The sequence below is a fragment of the Chionomys nivalis genome, chromosome 9 (assembly GCF_950005125.1).
Source record: "Chionomys nivalis chromosome 9, mChiNiv1.1, whole genome shotgun sequence".
NCBI lineage: Eukaryota > Metazoa > Chordata > Mammalia > Rodentia > Cricetidae > Chionomys > Chionomys nivalis.
Genome location: NC_080094.1, coordinates 34,922,235 through 34,942,534, shown reverse-complemented (window position 1 = coordinate 34,942,534; position 20,300 = coordinate 34,922,235). Strand labels below are relative to the sequence as shown.

At 38.8% G+C, this 20,300-nt stretch overlaps 1 protein-coding gene across 6 annotated transcripts in view; it reads left to right on the top strand.

The window, feature by feature from the left end:
- Positions 1 to 20,300, top strand: part of Macrod2 (mono-ADP ribosylhydrolase 2) — a 1,826,063-nt gene that overhangs the window by 590,017 nt on the left and 1,215,746 nt on the right. For all 6 annotated transcript variants that reach the window (XM_057781066.1, XM_057781065.1, XM_057781064.1 and 3 more), the window contains exon 5: positions 295 to 411. In XM_057781066.1, coding sequence (XP_057637049.1) covers positions 295 to 411 — 117 coding nt within the window. The remainder of the gene's footprint in view (positions 1 to 294; positions 412 to 20,300) is intronic.

The window sequence follows — 20,300 nt, the reverse complement described above, 5'->3', positions numbered from 1 at the left end:
AGAGAGAGAGAATAAGAGATAGAATAAGAGAGAGAATAAGAGAGAGAATAAGAGAGAGAATAAGAGAGAGAGAATAAGAAAGAGATAATTATATCCTTGTATCCATCACTACAGAGAGAGAGAGAGAGAGAGAGAGAGAGAGAGAGAGAATTATATCCTTGTATCCATCACTAATTTTCCCTCCACGGAGCTATGGTTTGGGTAGGAAGAAACTGAGTTCCTTTTCTTTTGTCCATTGAAACTTTTATTTCCAAAAGGTCAAACATAAGGCTAACTTTGTTCTCTCTCCCCTAGTGGATGGCTGCATCCATAGAGCGGCTGGTCCCTGTTTGTTAGCTGAGTGTCGGACCCTGAATGGATGTGAGACTGGACACGCAAAAATCACATGCGGCTATGACCTCCCTGCAAAGTGTGAGTATGGCATGCTTGACTTCCGTTCAGAATAAGCTGAGACTGCCAACCTTGCCTTTTCCCTCGAAAGAATGTCTAGAGAAGGAGACAGTTGAGGTGGGATTTAATTAAATATGCTCGTATTCCGATTTAGTGTGTAGGTGGATGTTTATTTCTACGATTAACGAGAGAAAATTTCAGTTGTTCAGTTCTTTAACAATCTCTCTGAAACTGAGAAATACAAGCAGGAGCAGAATATACGTTCCAGTATTTAAGCACCACCGGTGACAGTTTCTGGAAATGATGCCAATCTCTCACTTCTCGTTCGGGTTTCTTGATTGTGGCTGTGTTTAGAGCAAAGGAGATCAAAGTGATGTATTGTGTTTTCAGCTGCCACGTAAAGGCTGATTGGCAATTACAGTCCAGGCATCTGTCACACTTGGTTCTCAGGAGAAGCCAATGGAATGTGCTGTCAGTCCGAGAATATATTTGCTTTTTGAATGTGGGATGGTCAAATTTCCTATTATATTTGAATAGAATAAATGCATTGCAATTGACTGACCTTGTTGCTTTGGTGTTTAGCTGACTGCAGTAGGGTGGTAGAGAATAAAAAAAGAGAGAAGTGATTAAAAGTGCACCTTTCCGAATTATGTAATTTTCAGGGACTGGGGTTGAGGGGGGGTTTGTGCTACTCCATTAAGGTGTGCACTGACCTGGAAACTGAGATGCCAATTTAATCTGTGTACTTGCTTCTTAAGAGACGTCCCTGATCTATGAACACATTTTATGCGAAGGCAAAGCTACTTTTGTTTGTTTGTCTTTTAGTAGTGAAGAAAACAGGCTAGAAAGTTACAGCATAATTTGTGTGATATTGTTGAACTGTATGGACAGGGTATGTAAAAATACTTTACCCAAGACTATCTGTGAATGGTGACATAGTGTTTTCTTTTAAAGGTAACTTTAAAAATTGTGTGTGTGTGTGTGTTTGTGTAACTCCCATGTGCACAATGGCATTGGGAGTTTGCACTTTGGCTCCTAGACTTATGACCTGAGGATTAATGGTGATTTTCTTTCGGGGATTCTATAGCTCATGTTGACAAACACAGCTCTTGAATCTGTCTAACATGATGCTACCTGTGAAATGCAGCTGACCTGCACCACCCTGAGCAGATAAATTACTTTCAGGCTCATGTTTGTCCTCAAACCAAGTAATAAACTAGGTCTTCCATTGAATTCACTACTTTCTCTGTAAGAAAACAGACAGGAAAAATTTTCAACTCTGAGCTTTCCGAACAGTGATAAAGTTGGAATTACTACACACAGTTAAGTAAAATGATTGCTTATGTGTATTATCTGAGACTGTGGGAAGCTTTTTGAAATTGACTTAATACTATTTGGCATGCCTGTGTACTCGATATCCCATTTCCTTTGCATGGTGTTCTTTTGATTTCAGTCATTGAGAATTTACCTAGTGTTAGGGACCAAGGCACAGGGATTTGCAAGACTGGATGTTTCAGAAGTTGTCATGCTTGAAACCTGTGTTTGAGCATTCGTCTGGTGTGTGACTTTCAGAAGCATTTTAAAGCAAGTGGGCCACGAGGCATCCAAGACTCTAGACATGGCCAATTTGCCTCCAGACTCAGCATGGAGTCCCTACTGCTGTCATGATATGTAGCTCATTAGCATGAGTGCCGGCTAGTTTTTGTGTCAGTTTAACTCAGGCAAGAATCATCTGAGACGAGGAACCCTCAAGAGAGAAACTGTATCCAAAATATCTGGCTATGGTCAAACCTGTAGTGCGTTTTCTTAATTAATGCTTGATCTCATGCCATTGTACTTGGGGCCTGGTGATCCAGAATATTATTTTAATAAAAAAATCAGGCTGAGCAAACTACAGGGAGCAAGTAAGTAAGCAGCACTCCACCAGGTCTCTGTAAAATCTCCTGCTTCCAGGTTCCTGCCCTGACTTTCTTTGATTTTGACCTGTGATATGCAACTGTACACAAAATAAACCTTTTCCTTCCCAAGTTACTTTCGGTTGTGGTATTTCATTAATGAAGACAGCGTGTCTGTGCAATAAAAGAATCATTCAATGGGATAGAAAATAGCACTGCAGCATGGCAGCCACCTCATTAAAAAGAATCAAAGACATGCACTGTCAGTAAACATATTTCATACATTTCAGGATTTCTCTGCATTTTAAAAGGTTAATGATTGATATTAAAATCATAAAGAAAAGGGATGTGAAACTGAATAATAATAGCTCATACTTGTATTCTACTTTGTAGTGTTTCATAGATTTTTTTACAAGCCGTTATATTTTAAATTATGCTTTATAAACATTGTGTGTGTTCATTTCCTTTTTCCTATTCCTGAGAGATAGTTTTCTTTTTCATCAGTTTGGATCCTCCATTTCAGAGTCATTAACAATCCACAGATGTGCTTTTGTAGTGAGAGAATGAAAAGGGAGCTCATTACATACTGTTTGGGTCATTTTTAATAATTCTGTGACAGTTTGACAGCAGATACTAGTTCCTATCTGTCCTCTGAGACAGTGGGTTCATCATTATAGGGGCACTAAAGCCAGTCAACCAGCCTCAAGTGATGATATCTTCATGCACCAGCAATTTGTTTTGAGGATGCTTTTGTCTGGGTTACATACAGTGTTGGTCATTTTAGACTGCTCTCTGCTTTTCTATGCTTGCTAAATTAATTTATTCATGAATGGTTGTATTTGAATTAATTATACTTGTAGTCTGTATTCTGTGACTTATCATGATGGGTGGAATGAAAAGCTCCTGGATGTTCTCTCTTTCTTTCACTGCCTGCATATCTGAATGGCTTCTTTTGACACAAAACTAACCAATCACTTCTCTCAAAAGAAATCATGGTAGCAAGAATGTTGACTAGAATTTCATTGAAAACTATTGCTTAGGAAGTATACAAAGGGCTATTTATATAATTTCAATCTTGAACAGATTGTCCCTTCTGTGAGATTATATTTTTTTTTGAATTTGTGATAAAATGTGTATACCTCTATAGAAGCTTTTCACATGCAAGATATTTAAATTTCCCTATAAGTTGTAGAACTGGGTCCTCCAGGCTTAGTAGCCATTGCCAGCTTAGAAAACTCATGAAAAACCTACAATAGGCTCTTCAGATTGTTCCTGTAGACTGTACTTCATAGTAGGAGGGGTAGGGAGAGTCATTAGATGCTCACCTGAGATCCAGCCACTCCCTCCTACATCTTTTCCCAAACTGTATGTAGTTCTGCCCCAGTTACACATACCAAGTCTGCATCTTGGTATGCGTGGGGATATGTAGAGGGTAGAATGGTTAACTGGCATGTGGCCTCCATTTGTGCGTTGTGGGCAAATCATTAACTATGTTAAGGTGAGACTTTCTGAGGACTTCTCTATTTATCAGTTACCCAACTGTCTAGAAACAACATCTTTGTCTGTTTTGGTGCCCCATATGCCATGAGTAGAGGTTTGTTCAGGTCTGCCCAAGAAAGCCCATACAACACTGCCATCATGATAGTGTTCTAATTTTGTGATTAATTATTGTGAAAGAATGAGATGCCAAATGGATGGTTTTGATCAGGACCCTTTCATTTGAAAAGTAGTTTGTTAACTGACTCCTACTTCTCAAGCCTTCCATTTTGCAATCCACTTTGCACCGTGCTTGTGGAGAGGGGGTTTGTCCTCAGTTGTCAACAGGGTATGCATGGTGGAGACTTTCCTTGCCCACTGTGGCCTCCTTCTGTATTCTCTCATAGGCTCCTTTGCTGATCCTCAGTCCTAGGTATTATTGTCTCCTTATCTGGAGTTCTATTCTAGACTTCTTCATTACCTCTTCCTTTATGTTCTTCACTCTATTGTTAACTTCAGGTGTCACTTCAGCTGACATAGTTGTCCTGCCTCTTCTGCTTCATTTGTAGTTGCTGCACTGTAGCATGCTAACTTCAAATTGCTCCTATTACTTTTTTTTGTTTGTAATGCCTCCCTTTACCAGAATAAGGGTGTAGACTTTGGAGTTGGGATTATTTCCTTTATTTTGCACTATTCATAGAAGTTCTTAAAATGCCCAAAACATGAGAGGCTTGAAAGGTATTTCTTGAAAGGCTGAATGGAAGTAAGTGCCAATATTCTGACATCTTTTTTTTTAAGTTAAACTTTTGTTACCCTAATTTTCTTCAACTTTCTGTAATAGGCCACCATATCTTGAACCACATAAAATGTCTTGAATGGTATAACTTGCAGCATGTTCCCTCATATCTTGGTGGGCTTATGATTGTCTAGAAAGCCTGCTCTTTCATCTTTTCTACTTATTATTCAGACTCACCTCAGCTATTACCTCTGTTAGAAATGGTGTCACACTGCCTCAACTACAAGTTCTTTCTTCAGTATATTGCATGTTAACACTTTCTGCATGATGCTTCGTTTCATGTTATAAATGTCTCATTGTTGTGTGTATGCTGCATCTAGAGAGAGCTAGAGGGCAGCCTTCTTTATTGTTCCATAGGAGTCATCTCCCTTGGTATTGTTTTTAAGACAGGATCTCTCATTGGTTGAGAGCTCACTGAGAAGGTCAGGCTGGATGACCAGCAAGTCCCAGGGTTCGTTCCTCCTCTCTCCACTGCCCTAGTGCTGCACAGTTGCACAACATCATATCTTTTATATGGGTTCTTGGTTTCAAACTGAGGTCCTGATGGTTATGTGTAAAGCATTACTCTCTGTGCTGTCTCCCAGCCCATGCTGCATCTTTCTAAAATATTTCAGGTACTGGAGTACTCTCTGTCAAGTGAATTAACTGGTAAAACTGGAAACTGACATCCAATTGGTGAAAGGTTAGGCATAAAAAAAAATTATGCTAATATTCCTGAAAATAATGTAATTAATGTCAACTATCCATTGTAGCTTAAAAATTGTTCAGTATATATGCAGTTCTAAGGTCTTAAAAGAATTTTACTTCTAATAGTTTTTCTTAAAGGGGTGAAAATAAAATAAGGACCTTCATTTAATTTTCAACATAGCTCATAGATATACTATATTTTCTTAGATTACCCCCAGTTTCTTTACTTCAGTGTTGAATAAGAATCAAAGATAAATATAAAAATATTAAATCTATGTGTATAATACTTTATGTTTCTCCCATTTAATCTTTCAAAGGCATCAAAAGGCAATGTTGGCATTCAACTTCTAGTGTTGCATTTTTTATTTCAGTGAATGTCCAGGGCAACAAACAATAACATAGTTTGTTTCAGTGAGTGGTATGAATTAGTCTTCTTAATCTATTCCCAGGTGCTAAAGTAATCAGAGGATAGTCACTGAAAAGGTCCTGTTGATGGTAATTAGTGTTTCTCTAGTGCCCTTCATCAAGAAATCATAGTACTTTGAAACCTGAGCTTATCCGTCCTTTGAAATTGCTCTAAGGAAGTGATATGTCAAGTAAGGGTAATATATTTCCAACATAAGGAGAAATTCATGTACAGTGAAATCAAATCTACCACTCCCAGGAACAAATTAAATCATAGAATAGAGACTTGATTGTGGCCTGGAGTTATGAACTAGGTTAAATGTCACTGACAGTGTTAACCAGTCCTGCTACCTGCTTTTGTAAATAAAGTTTTATTAGGACCCAGCTATGCCCATTTGTTCACCTATTATTTACGGCTCCTTTGGCATGAGTAAATTGAGTAATTCCTGTAGGGATTGTATGGTTGGAATGTCTGAACCATGTGATATCTGGTCCATTGTGGTTTCTTAAGGCCTAGTCTGTATCAGTCCTCATGTTTTATAAGGAGGAAAGCATGATTCATAAAAGTTAAATATTTGTTAAATTTTATTAAGTGTATGTAATAGATCAAAGTTGACAAAAGCAGAATACCTGCATGGCTTCTCTTTCTTGGGACTGCCCTTGCTTATTGTGCCTCAAGGCAATATGTCTTAGGAGGCTGATTTGAACCTCTTCAGTTCTTTCACCTCACTAGACCATCATGAGGAAAAAAATTCCTGATGAGGAAAAAAATCATTTCTGTATTGAGACGGGACTGAGAAGTGTGTAAGGAAATTGTCTTTAGTGAGAATTAGTTTAAAACGCCAGAGGACTGGGCCATAGGTCTTCATTCCTTGTTTCACCCATTGGGTTAGCTAATGTGCTGAAAAGGGGAGCTTTAGGCCCAAGGAAATTCATAATTAGGAGGAAGTAACTCAAAAGGTGTTTCTGAGTTAGTCCTCTGTGGAAGGCGACCTGATTTCGGCCTTGCTGGACTTTCCCAGCAGGTGTCTGATTGTGTGCAGTGAAGTGGGCATGCTGGGAAGAATGTGACTCTGCAGCCTTTGATGGGGATCTGAGGGCTCTCACAAGTCAATTCCATAATTAAATGGCAAGTTACTTAAAGGGAAAAAAATAGCTTTTGAAGAACATAAAATCATCACTTTCTTTCCAGAAGAGGAAGATGTGATGGTTCTTTATAAACATCCACCATTATTGGTTGATTTCCTTAGGAGCTCAACTTCCTTCTGAGTATGTTTTCCATATCTACTGTTCTTTCCTTGTTTATTAAGCAACTGTACTTTATCCCCTTAGTGAGCCTTACAATGGATGGAGAAATAAAAAAAAGCTCAGATTAGAAGGCCTTGAAATGCAGTTTCAAAGCAAATTGTTAGGCCATACTCAGAAGAACTCAGTGAGAAGCCCCTGGGCTCAGCAAACTCTCTATGTAACTCTAATGAATACTCAAGTAGAAAAGCTATCACCCTACCGGGAGTTGAACACCAAGTAGCAATCTTGCCGTAACCTGCTTGGCTGTCTAACACAGACATCCTCTTGGTTATTAGACTAGGGTTTTCTTCAAAGAATTCTAGAATTCTCTCTTTCTCTCTTCTTTGTAGTATTTTCATAGTTAGTGACAATGCCTATATTTGCTTAGCTATTCATTGTTTAGCCTCTAAAACAGTGCCAGTTTAAGGATGTCCGAGTTGTATCGGTCTCATCGATCCCTGGGATGCCTAGCATCTGGCAAAAGAGTAGATCTTCATGCATTTTCGCTGGGAGAGTCAGCAATAGCTTGTGCTCTTCCTCTCCTTGTCACTAGGCTCACTGTAGGAAATCAGCATAACCATACTCCAGATAGAATTCCACAGTTCCAGACATCTGCAGAGCTAGATCCATGGCTGTCCTCAGCATACCACATCGCCCAGCAAGTTTCCTTTTACAAAACTTTCAAATTTTTATTTTCTTATTATGGGAGAGAAAGAGAGAGAGCATGCGAACATGAATGTGGGTACATGCCGTGGCTTGCATGTGGGCGTGGAAGTCCAAGAACGGCTTTACACAGTCATTCACAGCCATTCCTCTCCCTCCACCACGGAGTAGCCAGGGACTGCACTCAGGGCATCTGGCTGAGCAGCAAGAGCTCTCACCTGCTGAAGCATTTTGTCTGCCACAAGCATGCCTCTAGATTAAAGGTTCTAGCAGCAAAAGAAAGCAAAAACGCATAAGTTTAATTTATTCCCCTCCCACACATGTGCCTTCCACCTTACAGTCTCTTTGTAGTCTCTTTGTAGACCCACTAGAATAATGCAGATTCTATTATGAGGTGATTTTTGTAACCAATCGATTATCATCCTAGTATCTTTTGTAAACATCTCCATTACGAAAGCCACCAGTACTTTTATTACTGTGTTATCAGATAGGAGTAGAATAGAGCCTTCCCTTTGCTTTCATCATGTGCCGCCTTAGCTGGCCTTCAGAGGACACTGCCTATGCCTTCTTTGTCCCCCCCATATGATCAATAGGAAATAACAATGTAAATCAATTCCAAGTGATAATGTAAATGGGCTCTTGAAGGCAGTTCTCACTGTGAAATAAGTAGTTAGCAGCGACACTGGCATTAGCCCCAGTGGGGGTAATCAGCCTGTGGATGTGTTTAATCAGAGTTATCAGCTAAGATTAAAGAGAGAGTCACAGTTGTGCGGGGATAATCATTTTCAAGGTATAAAAGATGAATATGTGAAGGTGTTCTCATAAATTAAAGGCATCAGAATGGCTTTGAGTAATTTAGGATGCACTGAGGTCAGGAGCAAGCAAACAGGAGAGGTTAATCTCGGAGCCATGGCCATTAATGTGCAGAGACAGCTGAATATGCTTATGGAAATATTGAGCGAACACTGAGTTAAATGGTTTCCCCATACATTAAAATATTCCTTGAGCTGTCGCTAACATACCTGATTTGACTAAAGATCCAGCAACGTGGAAGAATTTGTACAGGCATTTGGTTATCTTAGTAATTAATTACTAATTTCAAAAGCTAAATGCTGGTCTGCTTTATGATTTGGTTTAGAAACACTGACAGAACCAATCAAACACTGTAGGACAAAGGGCTGATTTCATGGTGTCTATAACACTGGACTTCAAGGTCAGTCTGACAAGTCCTGAACTTGATATTCTAATTATATTGGGAAGTCCTTTAACCTCTGATCATGAGTTTCTTGTTCGTGATGATCTTTGGGTCATGGTATCTATCCTAACAGAGTCTGTTAGGAATAGACATAGAACTGTGTCTTAAGTATTATAAGACATCAGAGAGATATGTGGCTCTGTTGGTAGTTGTAAAAGAATTGGCATAGCTCATTTGCTTGCTCAGCTTATTTTTATTGGGTGTTTGCTCTGACCTTGGGGGCTCTTCTAGAAAGTAGAGAACTGTGGTGAAGAAACTCTGGCCCATCAGACCTTACAATCAAGCCAAGAGAGGCAGAGAATGAACACATTTGCACAAGACTCAGGACTTTAAGAAGGCAACAAAGCCTATGAGAAGGATAGTGCAAGCTAACGGTGGAAAGGTGAAGAGGGAGCTTTCCTGTGCGGTCAGGGAAGGCATCCCTGTGGATGTGATATTTGAGCAGAGAGATGTGCTGCTTGCTCAATGAGAAAACCATTGCAGACAAAAGAAAACACCTCACCACTGAGCGAAAGTCAGCTTGCTCAACATGAAAATGAGGGTAGTCAGGGGGTTTTCCTTGTGTCCTTTATCCTTGCACTGGATTTGTTCTCTTTGTTCTGATGTATGGTCATGTATCAGTGTTGATAGGTACAAATAATCATTTTAGCCTGAGTTTTTTTTTTTTTTTTTTTTTTTTTTTTTTTTTTTTTTTTTTACTTGTAATGAAAGTATTGCTCTGGTTAATGGATCAGACAGGAATTTTAATGATCACTTACTGATCACTGCCTAACTTTACAGAGAGGAAAACTGAAGTCCATAATAATGGCTTCATCTTTCTCAAGGTTATATAATAAGTGACAAACATAAGCACCCAGTCTGAGTTCCTCACATTACAGTGTAGTGACCTCTTTTTGCTAGAATGTGCTCTTTTTATTTTTGCTAACACTGCTATAGGAACATTCTGAGAGTGTAGCTATCTAGTCAATAAGATAGAGAAAACAGACATTTGAATAAAAAAGTTCTCACTTAACACAGTACACCTCTTACTTCATGCGTAGTAATCTTGATGAGTTCCACATCATGGATAAGACCACAAGCTTGCCTGGAGGGCTTTTTGACAGTGGTCGCTCAGAATTTTATAGCAGTATCTGGTATCTGAGGAAACATGGAAGTCACCAGTATGAAATATTGAGAATTCTTCGTTATCCTTAAAACAGCATTTTTGCAGTAGCTTAACTTCAGAAGTCATTTGACAGACTTCAGATGTGCCTGCAAACCTGCTGACATGTTTTCTCTAGAGGGGTTTTATGTAATCTCCTACTCCACCCTGAGAGCAGCCAGGGCTTTCTTCAAATGAACAGAGTATGTTACAGTAGTGAGAACTGCCAAGCTTAAGTTTACAACGACGGTGGCTTCCGTGTGTGATCTCTGTGTCTCCTGGGCCTGCTGGTCACCTATGGCTGCCATGACAGTTAAAGCATTCTGTGTCTAAACAGCACAGACTCTCAGTCCTGGAGATCAGATGTAGAAAAACATGGAAAAACATGGGTGTGTCCTCCACAGGCCTAATGAGGAAATCCATGCTGTTTTATCCCAAACTCTGGTAGGTCTAGTTTTTCCCACCTTTGAGGCACATGATTTCCAGTTTCTGTTTTAGTCCTCATATGTCATGGTCCCTATCTCTGTGTCATTTCTTTATGGTCCCTTTTTACTAGATTTAAGTATTACTCTACGCTGTTTCCCTTTTCAAGTTATTGAGATCTTTAATAACATCTACCTGTAAAGATTCATTTTTTCTTTCTGAATAAATTCACTCTCATGTTCAGGGGCTAAAAACACTGGTATTTTCTTTTGAAAATTGCAAGCCCACTATGCACTCTCTATAAGACAGCAAGTTACATCTCATAATGCAGCACTAAAGAAACAAAGAATAAGCTATCAAACAGACGGACCTCAAGTCACCTCCGGAGAGACCCACGTAGTGAGGAGCTAGGATTGCCAGCAATGGTGTGAGTGAGCCTAGAAGGGGATCTTGCATAGCCAAATAAGTGTTACCAGATAAGTTGTGACCACCTTAGTGATTTTGGGACTGCATCCTCCAGCTTGTCATACTTAAGTGTCTGCATCCCTGAGCTTCACAGTTACACCAGGAGGCATCCTAAGTCAAAGCCACACAGTTAAATCTTTCCAAAATTCTTGCCTGCTGAAAGTGGGAGATAACATTTGTTATGCAAGTTTGAAGCTATGTGTTAATGCAGTAATCAGATACTAATACAGCAACCATGGCCAATGGACAAGTGTAAAAGGTGGGGAAAGGAGCTCACTAGTAGAATGGCATCTATCTGTCTATCTGTCTATCATCTATCTATCTATCTATCTATCTATCTATCTATCTATCTATCTATATATCATCTATCTATCGAATCTCTCTTCTAGTGCATGGTGTGTCTGACTCTAATGTCTAACATGGGAGGTGAAATGAAACACCCTTAATCAATGACATCTAAGTCAAGAACTATAGTCACATTCCTAAACCATGTCACATTCCCTTCACCATACTTCTGGCATTGGAAGCACATTAGGTAGAAAACTGTGATGTGTGCCAATGAGGAGGGGAGAGAGAGAGACAGAAACATAGACACAGTCACATAGAGATACAGAGACAGAGAGAGAAAACCAAAGACAGAGACAGAAAGACAGACACAGAGGGAGACAAAGATAGAAATGGAGAGACAGAGACAGACAGACACACACAGAGAGAGAAATACACAGAGAGATGCACAGAGACAGCTTCACGGAGAGAGACAGAGATAGACAGAGAAACAGAGAGACAGACATAGAGAGAGACAGAGAGACAAACACAAAGATACAGAGAGACACAGCAGAGAAAGAGTCAGGGAGACAAGGGCACAGAGAGAGAGAGACACACACAGAAAGGAGCTAGACAGACAGAAAGGAGCCAGACAGACAGATAGGAGATTGGAGGGAGAGCGCTAAGGACAGCTAACCCTCATGCATTAGAGAAGCACTGAAAAGAACAGTTCAGGCAGAAATGCCAGAAGATACTATATGCCTCCTATTCCTTGACTGCTGTTTCATGTTTGTGCTGGTTGCTCAGATGCATCTGACTGACAGGACTGCTGCTCCCATTTGCACAGAGGTGAAGGAGAATCCATTTAGCTTCTCCCCTGTTCTAATGCTGCAAGGGAAGCAAAGCAGTGGTAAAGTCATATTTACATTTGTAGCCCTTCTCATCTGTGAGTGGTACCAGGTAGTGTGTTTCCCATTAGCTCTGTCGCTTTTCAGCACCACCTAGCGCTTGCCCAATTTCCAATCATACGCTATTCGTGAGATCCCTATAATTTCCCAAGGCCTTCTGAAGCTTTCCACTTCTTACCTTTGACATTTTGAGGAAAGATTTGTTCTCTTTCTGTGTTTATTCTGCTTAGTGAAAAGAAACACCAGAACTAGCTTTCACTGTATTCTTGCAAGTTCTTTGTAGAATTGTGTCTCTGTGTTATGTTGGAGTTGGGTTATCCTTTTGAAAGTCTGCACAGGGCAAAGGATTAGCTTAGTAAACATTTCCTGTAAGCTCCTCAGGCTTGCTTTCTTACATCATGGCCCATGAAGCCAAACTATTGTTTTTCTTTGCCTGACTGATTGACTTCCTGTTGTGATAGTTGTCTTACTGTGGCATAGCATGTCATGTGCATATACATGCCATCTTTCATGTACTCTGTTAGCACTCTGCCGCTCTGAGTACCATTGTTCTCTAACATCCTTTGTGGATATGCAAGTCAGGAATTTTGTTCAGGTTGTGTGGCTCTTTGGGAAAGTTCACTGAGAGATAGTGAGTTTGAGGTTGAAAGTAACTTGATACAAAGAAGGGTTCTAAAAAATTCTCATGCAATCTTGTAGGTATCCTGAAGGAGCAGGCAGAGAAAAGCTTACTCAGCTTGACAGGCTAATAGGAAAAGGCCTTCTCCCCTTCATATACCCAGGATACTTCTTGCCTGTTGTTTTCAAATTACCCTGCTTATCTTTTTCTTGTTACTATTCACTGCCTGTAAAATGCAGTGTTGAAATATATTCTTTAGATCAGGACTCTGTGCACAGAACAAATCTTAGTTAGAACAATCCCTTTATTATCCCTATAGCTACAGAAGAAGCCAAAATAGTACAATGAGTACGAATTGATACCTAACCTTCCCTAAAGTTCCCCTTTGTCTATAGTAGCACACTTTTTCCATCACAATTAGGTTATACATTTAGGAACCCTGGAGCTTGGGGTAGGAATTCCAAAATATCTTTATGCTAGAAAGAATTCCAGGAACCATTCTTAGGGCAACCAAAGCTAATTTCTCCCTTGAAGAGCTAGGCAAAGAGTTGCCCAGTTCTGTTCTTATACCTTGCATGAACCTCTGCTTGATAAATAGCAGATAAGTAAAGCAGTGTGGATCTCTAGTGTGTAGCTTATGTTTTATGTACTTTTGAAAGAAAATAGGATGTAGAATAGTCAGGAACCTTATGTTCATAGAATTGAGTCTATCAAAAATGCTTCAAGTGGCTTTTCAAGAAAATGGACATGTAAGCCATGTGACTGTTCTAGGAAATGACCTTGCCAAGTTATTGGCCTGCAGTTCCTTCTTCTTTCCAGGGGAGACTGGTTTTGTGGAGGTTACAAGAGATAAGGTACCTGATGGTATTCACCTTGAATAGATGACTTTCCTCTTTGGGATGTCTTTCCCATTGACATTCAGACTGTGCAAAATAGTTATGAACATGGACTTGGAAACCCACCACTAGACTCAAATTCAGGCCCAAATGTGGGCAGGTATTTAACTTCTCTGTGTCTACATTTTCCTGGTGGAAAAGGAAATGAGAATCACTCTGCCTTCATGTGGGTGTTTGGTACTAAATAAATTAGTATTTTAAAACAGTCAATGCACTACGGAATTCTCCAAGATTAGCTGAATTCAACAAGGTTAGCTGTTTTGCAGTCAGGTGACCTTGACATTGTTGTCTAAATTATCTCTCATCACCTTGTGCCCTCCTTCCCTGCTTTAGTTGACATCATGTCCCTTATCACCATCCAAAGTTGTCTTATAGACTTGTAGGGTGTCAGGATTGAATGTTTGTTTCTTTCACCATGGCACAGTCTTCATTAGTGCAAGGGACTTTCTCAGTGGTTACAGCGCCATATGGCAGGAAACTCCTCCAACCAGTAATGAGCCCCTGTATGTGTGTGAAGAAAGCGAACTCTAATGTGTGAAAGACCTAACTAGACTGCACTCAATCCCCTCACTTGCGCACTTTGTACTTCTACTGACCGGATTAATAATCCAAGTCAGCCAGAAAAATAGCATCAACATATGTCTGGTCAAACCTACTTAGATGTTTGCTGCATCCACCAAAAATGTTGCAGGTGTGCTGCAAGACTTTGCACCTAATTTTTATTGTTTGAAAGCTTGTAGCTTAAGAAATGGTGTCATATACAAGTAAAACAGGAATAAGGGTGTTTGCAGAACTTCAGCATCGTGGGGGAGAAAGCCCTGGCCTCTTTAATTAAGCCAATGGATGGACAGTGAGGTCCTTTCCAAATTCTATAAAGTGTGTTTCAAGATGATTTCCCAGCTCCAGTTACTGTTAAATCTCATTGAAATAAAGTGATAATTTTATATGTTTGGAAAGTTTTATGACCATCCTTTTTGATTGAAACTGCTAGCCCAAGTGCTTGTTGCCTGTGTTGTAAATGTGTTAAGAGGGGGAAATATTGATGTGTGTTTCCTCTGTATTCAAACTGTTGAGACTTTATTGGAAATAATAAAGCTTTACAGCATGTTCTTTACAAATAGGATACTAGGGACCTTATAGCAGCTTGAAAAAAAAATCTATTTATTGTTTTGTGTCAGAGCACACAGGCTGTCTTCAGTTTTATAGTCCCCTGGAGTTAATTGTAATTTGAGGCAGAAGAGAAGGGACCTTAATAGTCAGTGCTTGAGTAATTATTATTTGGAAAAAAAAGAAGAGAATTTCATTTTATTTCAAGGAAGGCAGTCAACTTAAATTGTACTTGTCCAGAAATATTCTTAAGCAGTAATATGCAAGTAATATACATAACTATACATACATGAAGACATATTTCATTTTCACAAATATCCATTTTTATCACAGCACTTGAAATCTGTAAATTGGGGTTAACATTTCTTGAGAGTGAAGCTTTGAACATAGCATACATACATGTATTTGTTCATAGATAATTTATCTTGTATCTTAATCTATATTATTACATATAGGTGTGTATGTACAGTGTTCAGATAGTGTATTGGTTAGTTGTTATTGTCAACTTGACACAATCCAGAGTTAACTGGGGTGAGGGAACCTTAGTTGAAGAATTGCCTAAATCAGATTGGTCTGTATTCCAGTCTGTGAGTGGGTGTCTTGAATGATGATGTATACGGGAGGGCACAGCACACTATGCTGAGTGACAACATCCTTAGCCAGGCACACCTGGGCTATATATGAAAGCAAACTGGTCATGAGCATGTGGGTAAGCCAGAGAGTAAGCCAGTAAGCAGTATTTATACATGATTTCTGCTCTGACTTCCCTCAATTATGAACAATCACTTGTTAAAGCCAAATAACCCTTTCTTCTCCAAGCCGCTTTTGGTCAGAGTGCTTTATCATAACAGAATGTAGGTATGAGAAATAGCAAAAGTCTTTGCTCCCTACTTTGGAAAAAAGAGCGAGTCGTGATATGTATATTTACTTAATATCAAACTGTCTATTTGTTGTACAAAACCTATTTCCCTGGCTGATCTAAATTGCTTACAGTAGTAAAATACGTTCACCTTTAGGAATGCTGGTGTTTTGATGCATGCTATTTGGGTTCTTACATAGTCATAATCTACGTAGCAAACATGCACATTTAACTTTCAAAACAGAAGTTGGCACTGCTGGAGTTATAAAAACAAGCTGGCTCACAATACAACCTTTCCTTCTTCTTAGAGAATGGACTTACTATAAAGATGTACAGTCTGCTTCAAATTTTGGGATAGGCTTTCCAATGAATACAACTAGATTCTGTGTTATGGCAAAATTTTGAAATACTTGACGTGCGTTCCCATCTAAGTGGGAATGTCTGTGGATACGAAGCCTGCAGCTTTAGAGATGAGCAAAAATAAGTTGGAGCATGGCTATTTTAAAATGATCAGAATAGAAGTAGAACTCAATGTCTTTAGTCTTAACAACAACAAAAAACAAAAACAAAATTCACACAAAATCTTTTTAACCACAGAGAACTCAGGTTTCCTTTTTGCCTTTATATTGTTGTATCACTAATATTGTGTGTACTTTCTATAAATTCTTTGTACCTATATACTTCTGGTAATTCAAATCTATGACTATGTAATTATATCTTTTCTCTTTTATTTAATTCCAATTTTTTAAACTGAAGGCTTTTGAAGTCTCTATGGTTTTTATACAAGCCTTCAATATCTGTATTTATAAAACTTATGGGTTCTCTTATTCCTGTCCTTTGAGTTCCTCTCATAGGTGATAGAACAGGATGGAAGAGTTCTCTTCATAATCATTCACTCCTCATAGCTAGGGCCCAAGAGAGATCCCTTGTGTTGAATTATACTGCCCAGTAAATGGCATTCTAATGAGGTTTAATCTTATCAGTTAAATGAATGAATAGGAACTCAGATGCTGTAATTAATTAGCATGTAATGCTGTAGAGCAAGCGTTGTGCTTCAGGAATGAGCTGTTGTCATCTTCACCACTTGTAGTCGCTGGGTTGGGGTACCAAGGGTTGTTGCACTACAAAGAGAAATGTTCTTCTAAAGACAAGCTGACATAGTATGGCAGTCACTCAGTCACAGAGTTCTGGGCTGCAGGGCCCCTTCTGCCGTCCTGTGCAGCAAAACCACCTCATTTCCAACCTTAAGACAACCATTTGTGGTAGATACAGTTATTGTAGGCACAGGGAGAGCCAGACATGAAGGGGTTACATCTTTTTGCTGAGATACCACATCTAGCAAGGGGACAGCAGAGTCAAACTGATGTAGTCACTCTCCATAGCTCTGCTCTTATAAATAAGATCTTATCTTCTCCGTGATCATGAGCATGAAGACTGCAATATGTGAGCTGATTTCACTGATGTTACTTCACTTGGATTTGTGCGTGTGTGTGTGTGTGAAAGTTTATGATGCTATTCACAAACATTTTTCTACCTCTGGCCAAATTTTACAGACTTTGAACATTCTTTTACACTTATCCTAATATACACGGTTCTCTAAGCTCTTATAACATCTGTTTTCCAACCAAAGTCTTCGAGTCTAGGTTTGACCATCTTTGTGATTTATAGTTAGAGCTTTGAGCTTACACATTGATTTTACTTTCGAACTGGAAAAGCCAATCAAAATTATTATTTTATTTTTTTGTCCTACCTCCTAGATGGTTATCTTTTTTGCTGGATTTTCACAGATTCTGTCTATTTCTCTTAAATCTATTTCATATTTAAGGCACATAAAACAATGTTATAAGATAAATATAGATAATAAATAGTAATTAGGTTAATGTATGTGTATGCCTCTTTGTGTTAAGAATCGTTAAAATACCTACTTCTTTATCACAACTCATGAATATAAGAGCATCTTTCACTGTAATCCTCATACTGTTCATTAGTAAACTAGACTCTATTTATTTGTCTGTCTGTTTGTTTCTCTTGACCCTCATCTCCTTATTTCCCTCCTGTATTCATTATTCATGTTATCTTTCATTTCCCCCATTGCCAGCATTATAAGTTTTTTAAAAACAAAACTGTTATTGTTTTGCTTTATTTTGTTTTGTTTTTGAGACACAGTTTGTCTATATAACCTAGGCTGTCTTGGAAGTCTTGATCCTTCTACCTCAGATTTGTATATTAGGACATAAAAGTCTTTTCATAATTATTTGTTTTATGATATTTTAATTACCTGATTTTATCTTCCCTTTCTTCCTTTCAAATTGTCCTATATACATCTCCTTAGACTCTTTAAATTTCATGGCCTTTTTTCATTAATGGTTGATATATGCATATAATTATGAATATATATATTATATATATACAGAGAGAGAGTTTTAAAGCATTTAAAACATAAATAATTTATGTACATCATTTTCTCCCCTCACTCTCCCTTTTAAAATTCCTTCTGTATCCCCCACTTGCTGTTAAATTCATGATTCTTCATTTATTACACATGTGCCTGCTCTCTCTCTCTCTCTCTCTCTCTCTCTCTCTCTCTCTCTCTCTCTCTGTCTCTCTCTGTCTCTCTCTCTCTCTCACACACACACACAATCTACTGAGTCCTTTTACTGTTGCTCTTGTATACATGTGTCTAGGGCTGACCATTTGGGATTGGATAACCTATCAGGATGTTTGTCCCCAGAGCAGATTGATTCTGTCTAAGCTCCCACTGAGTACTATTTGTAGCTCTTATCCAGGGATGATACCTTGTGAAACTTCCACATCTGCACTGATGTGTTAACCAATGTTGTCATTGTACAGTTCTTGTTGAGACTGCGTGAAGATGGCTTCTCTATGACATCTTGAAGACTCTCTCACAGTCTACTTGAACATCTTCAGAACCTAGCATGCATTCAAGCAGTACACATATGGAGTAGGTCCCAAATGAATGAATAATAATGTCTTAAAATCAACCTGTACCCCAAGGACTGATTTCTGTGGGTGCCAACCACTTTTTTACTTGGATTATTTGCTTTTTGATTATCTAATGGCTTGGAAACCAGAGTCAGGAGGCTGTACAGAGCGGCCTTCTTATTGTGAGGTGTTACAAAGAAGTGCTGCCCCATTAAGCTGTCAGAGCAGTGAAGCTAGGCTACATAAAGCACTAGGAACTAAGAATTGGGATGTTTAATTTTTATTAAATATTTTAAATTCTAAATGTATTCATACCTTTGTTTCAATTTTTGACATACAAAATAATGGGTTTTATTATCATTTCAAATATGTTGTACTTTGCTCATATCCACTATTTCTTTCTCTCCTCCTCCTCAGAATGCCAAGTGATACATAAATTGATTAATCTGTATACCATCTGTCTATATTAATCCAGATTTTGAATATGAAAGAAAAACATAACATTTGACTTTTTCCCCTTCTCATTAATATTTCTTGTCCTCTTTTCTTTTAATTCTTATCATCTCCTCCAAATAATCTCCCTTATTTCTCACACCCCATCACACACACATGTTCTGGGTTCTACATGTAATTGAAAATATGGCACTTGTCTTTCTGAGTCTGGCTCATTCACTTATCAGAATTATCTCCCGTTCTATTCAGTTTCCTGATAATTATGTAATTTCCTGTGGGGGTTTGAATGAGAATACCTTTCACAGGCTCCTATATTTGAGTGCTTGATTCCCCATTGGTAGACCTTTTGGGAAAGGATTAGGACATATGGCGTTGTTGGAGGAGGTATATCATTGAAGGTGGACATTTACATTCTAAAAACCCACAGCATTCCCAGTTAGCTTTCTCTCCCTGTTGCTTTTGTGGATTAAGGTAATGCTCCAGTATTAGGCCTGTGTGCCTGCTGTTTATTTCCCAGTTTAAGTTCTTTCTGTGTTTTTCTCATGTGCCTATAACCTGGCTGGGTCTTTTCTGCTCTACTTTATTCTCCATGAATTGACTTCATTGCCATGGCCTCTTGTTGTCTCCAGGCTCATTACTGATTATCTCTGCTTTTTGGTAGAAAGCAAGCAGAGCTGAATCTGCAGCTGACCCGGGTCCACTTGGTTTCAGTCCTCAAAGTTTAACTTATTTGGTGATCCCAGGGAAGCACTGATGACCTAACATGTGCTGAATAGGTACATACCAGCCTACATATGGATTTCACAAACTGGGATGCAGAAATTTAGGACCTCCAATTTAGATATAAGATATTAATTATCTTATTTCTATTTCTCTTTCCCTCTCAATGTTCCTTTTTGCTCTGTGACCAGGCAGGTAGGACTGGAAAGGCAGGAAAGGTGAAATAATAGGATCTCACATTTTACAAAACTGCATGTGTATTTCTATTTGAAATATATGGCATTGCCAAATTGTGAATAAGTCTATTCATCTCCTAAAAGGTTAGATAACAGTTATGTGAAATGGGCATCCTGTCTTTGCTGTATCCAGAGCATTCATGTGGAGCCCTGAATGGTATAGGATGGGGAAGGGGGTGGTTACTGTGAGATGAGAATGAGGAACCAGCTTTGTTGCTCTACATAATCCATAATAGCTAGCTTCAACAATTTTGAGTCAACCTGCTCTAAGGATGAACCAATCTAAACAGAATATTTTGTATAACTATCACATATTAATTGCTCCATGGATGAACCTCTGTTCCTTTTCTAGAGGTCCAAAGGCAGATCTATATTTGCATGGGACAGAGAGTATACACCCTTTGTTGAGGAA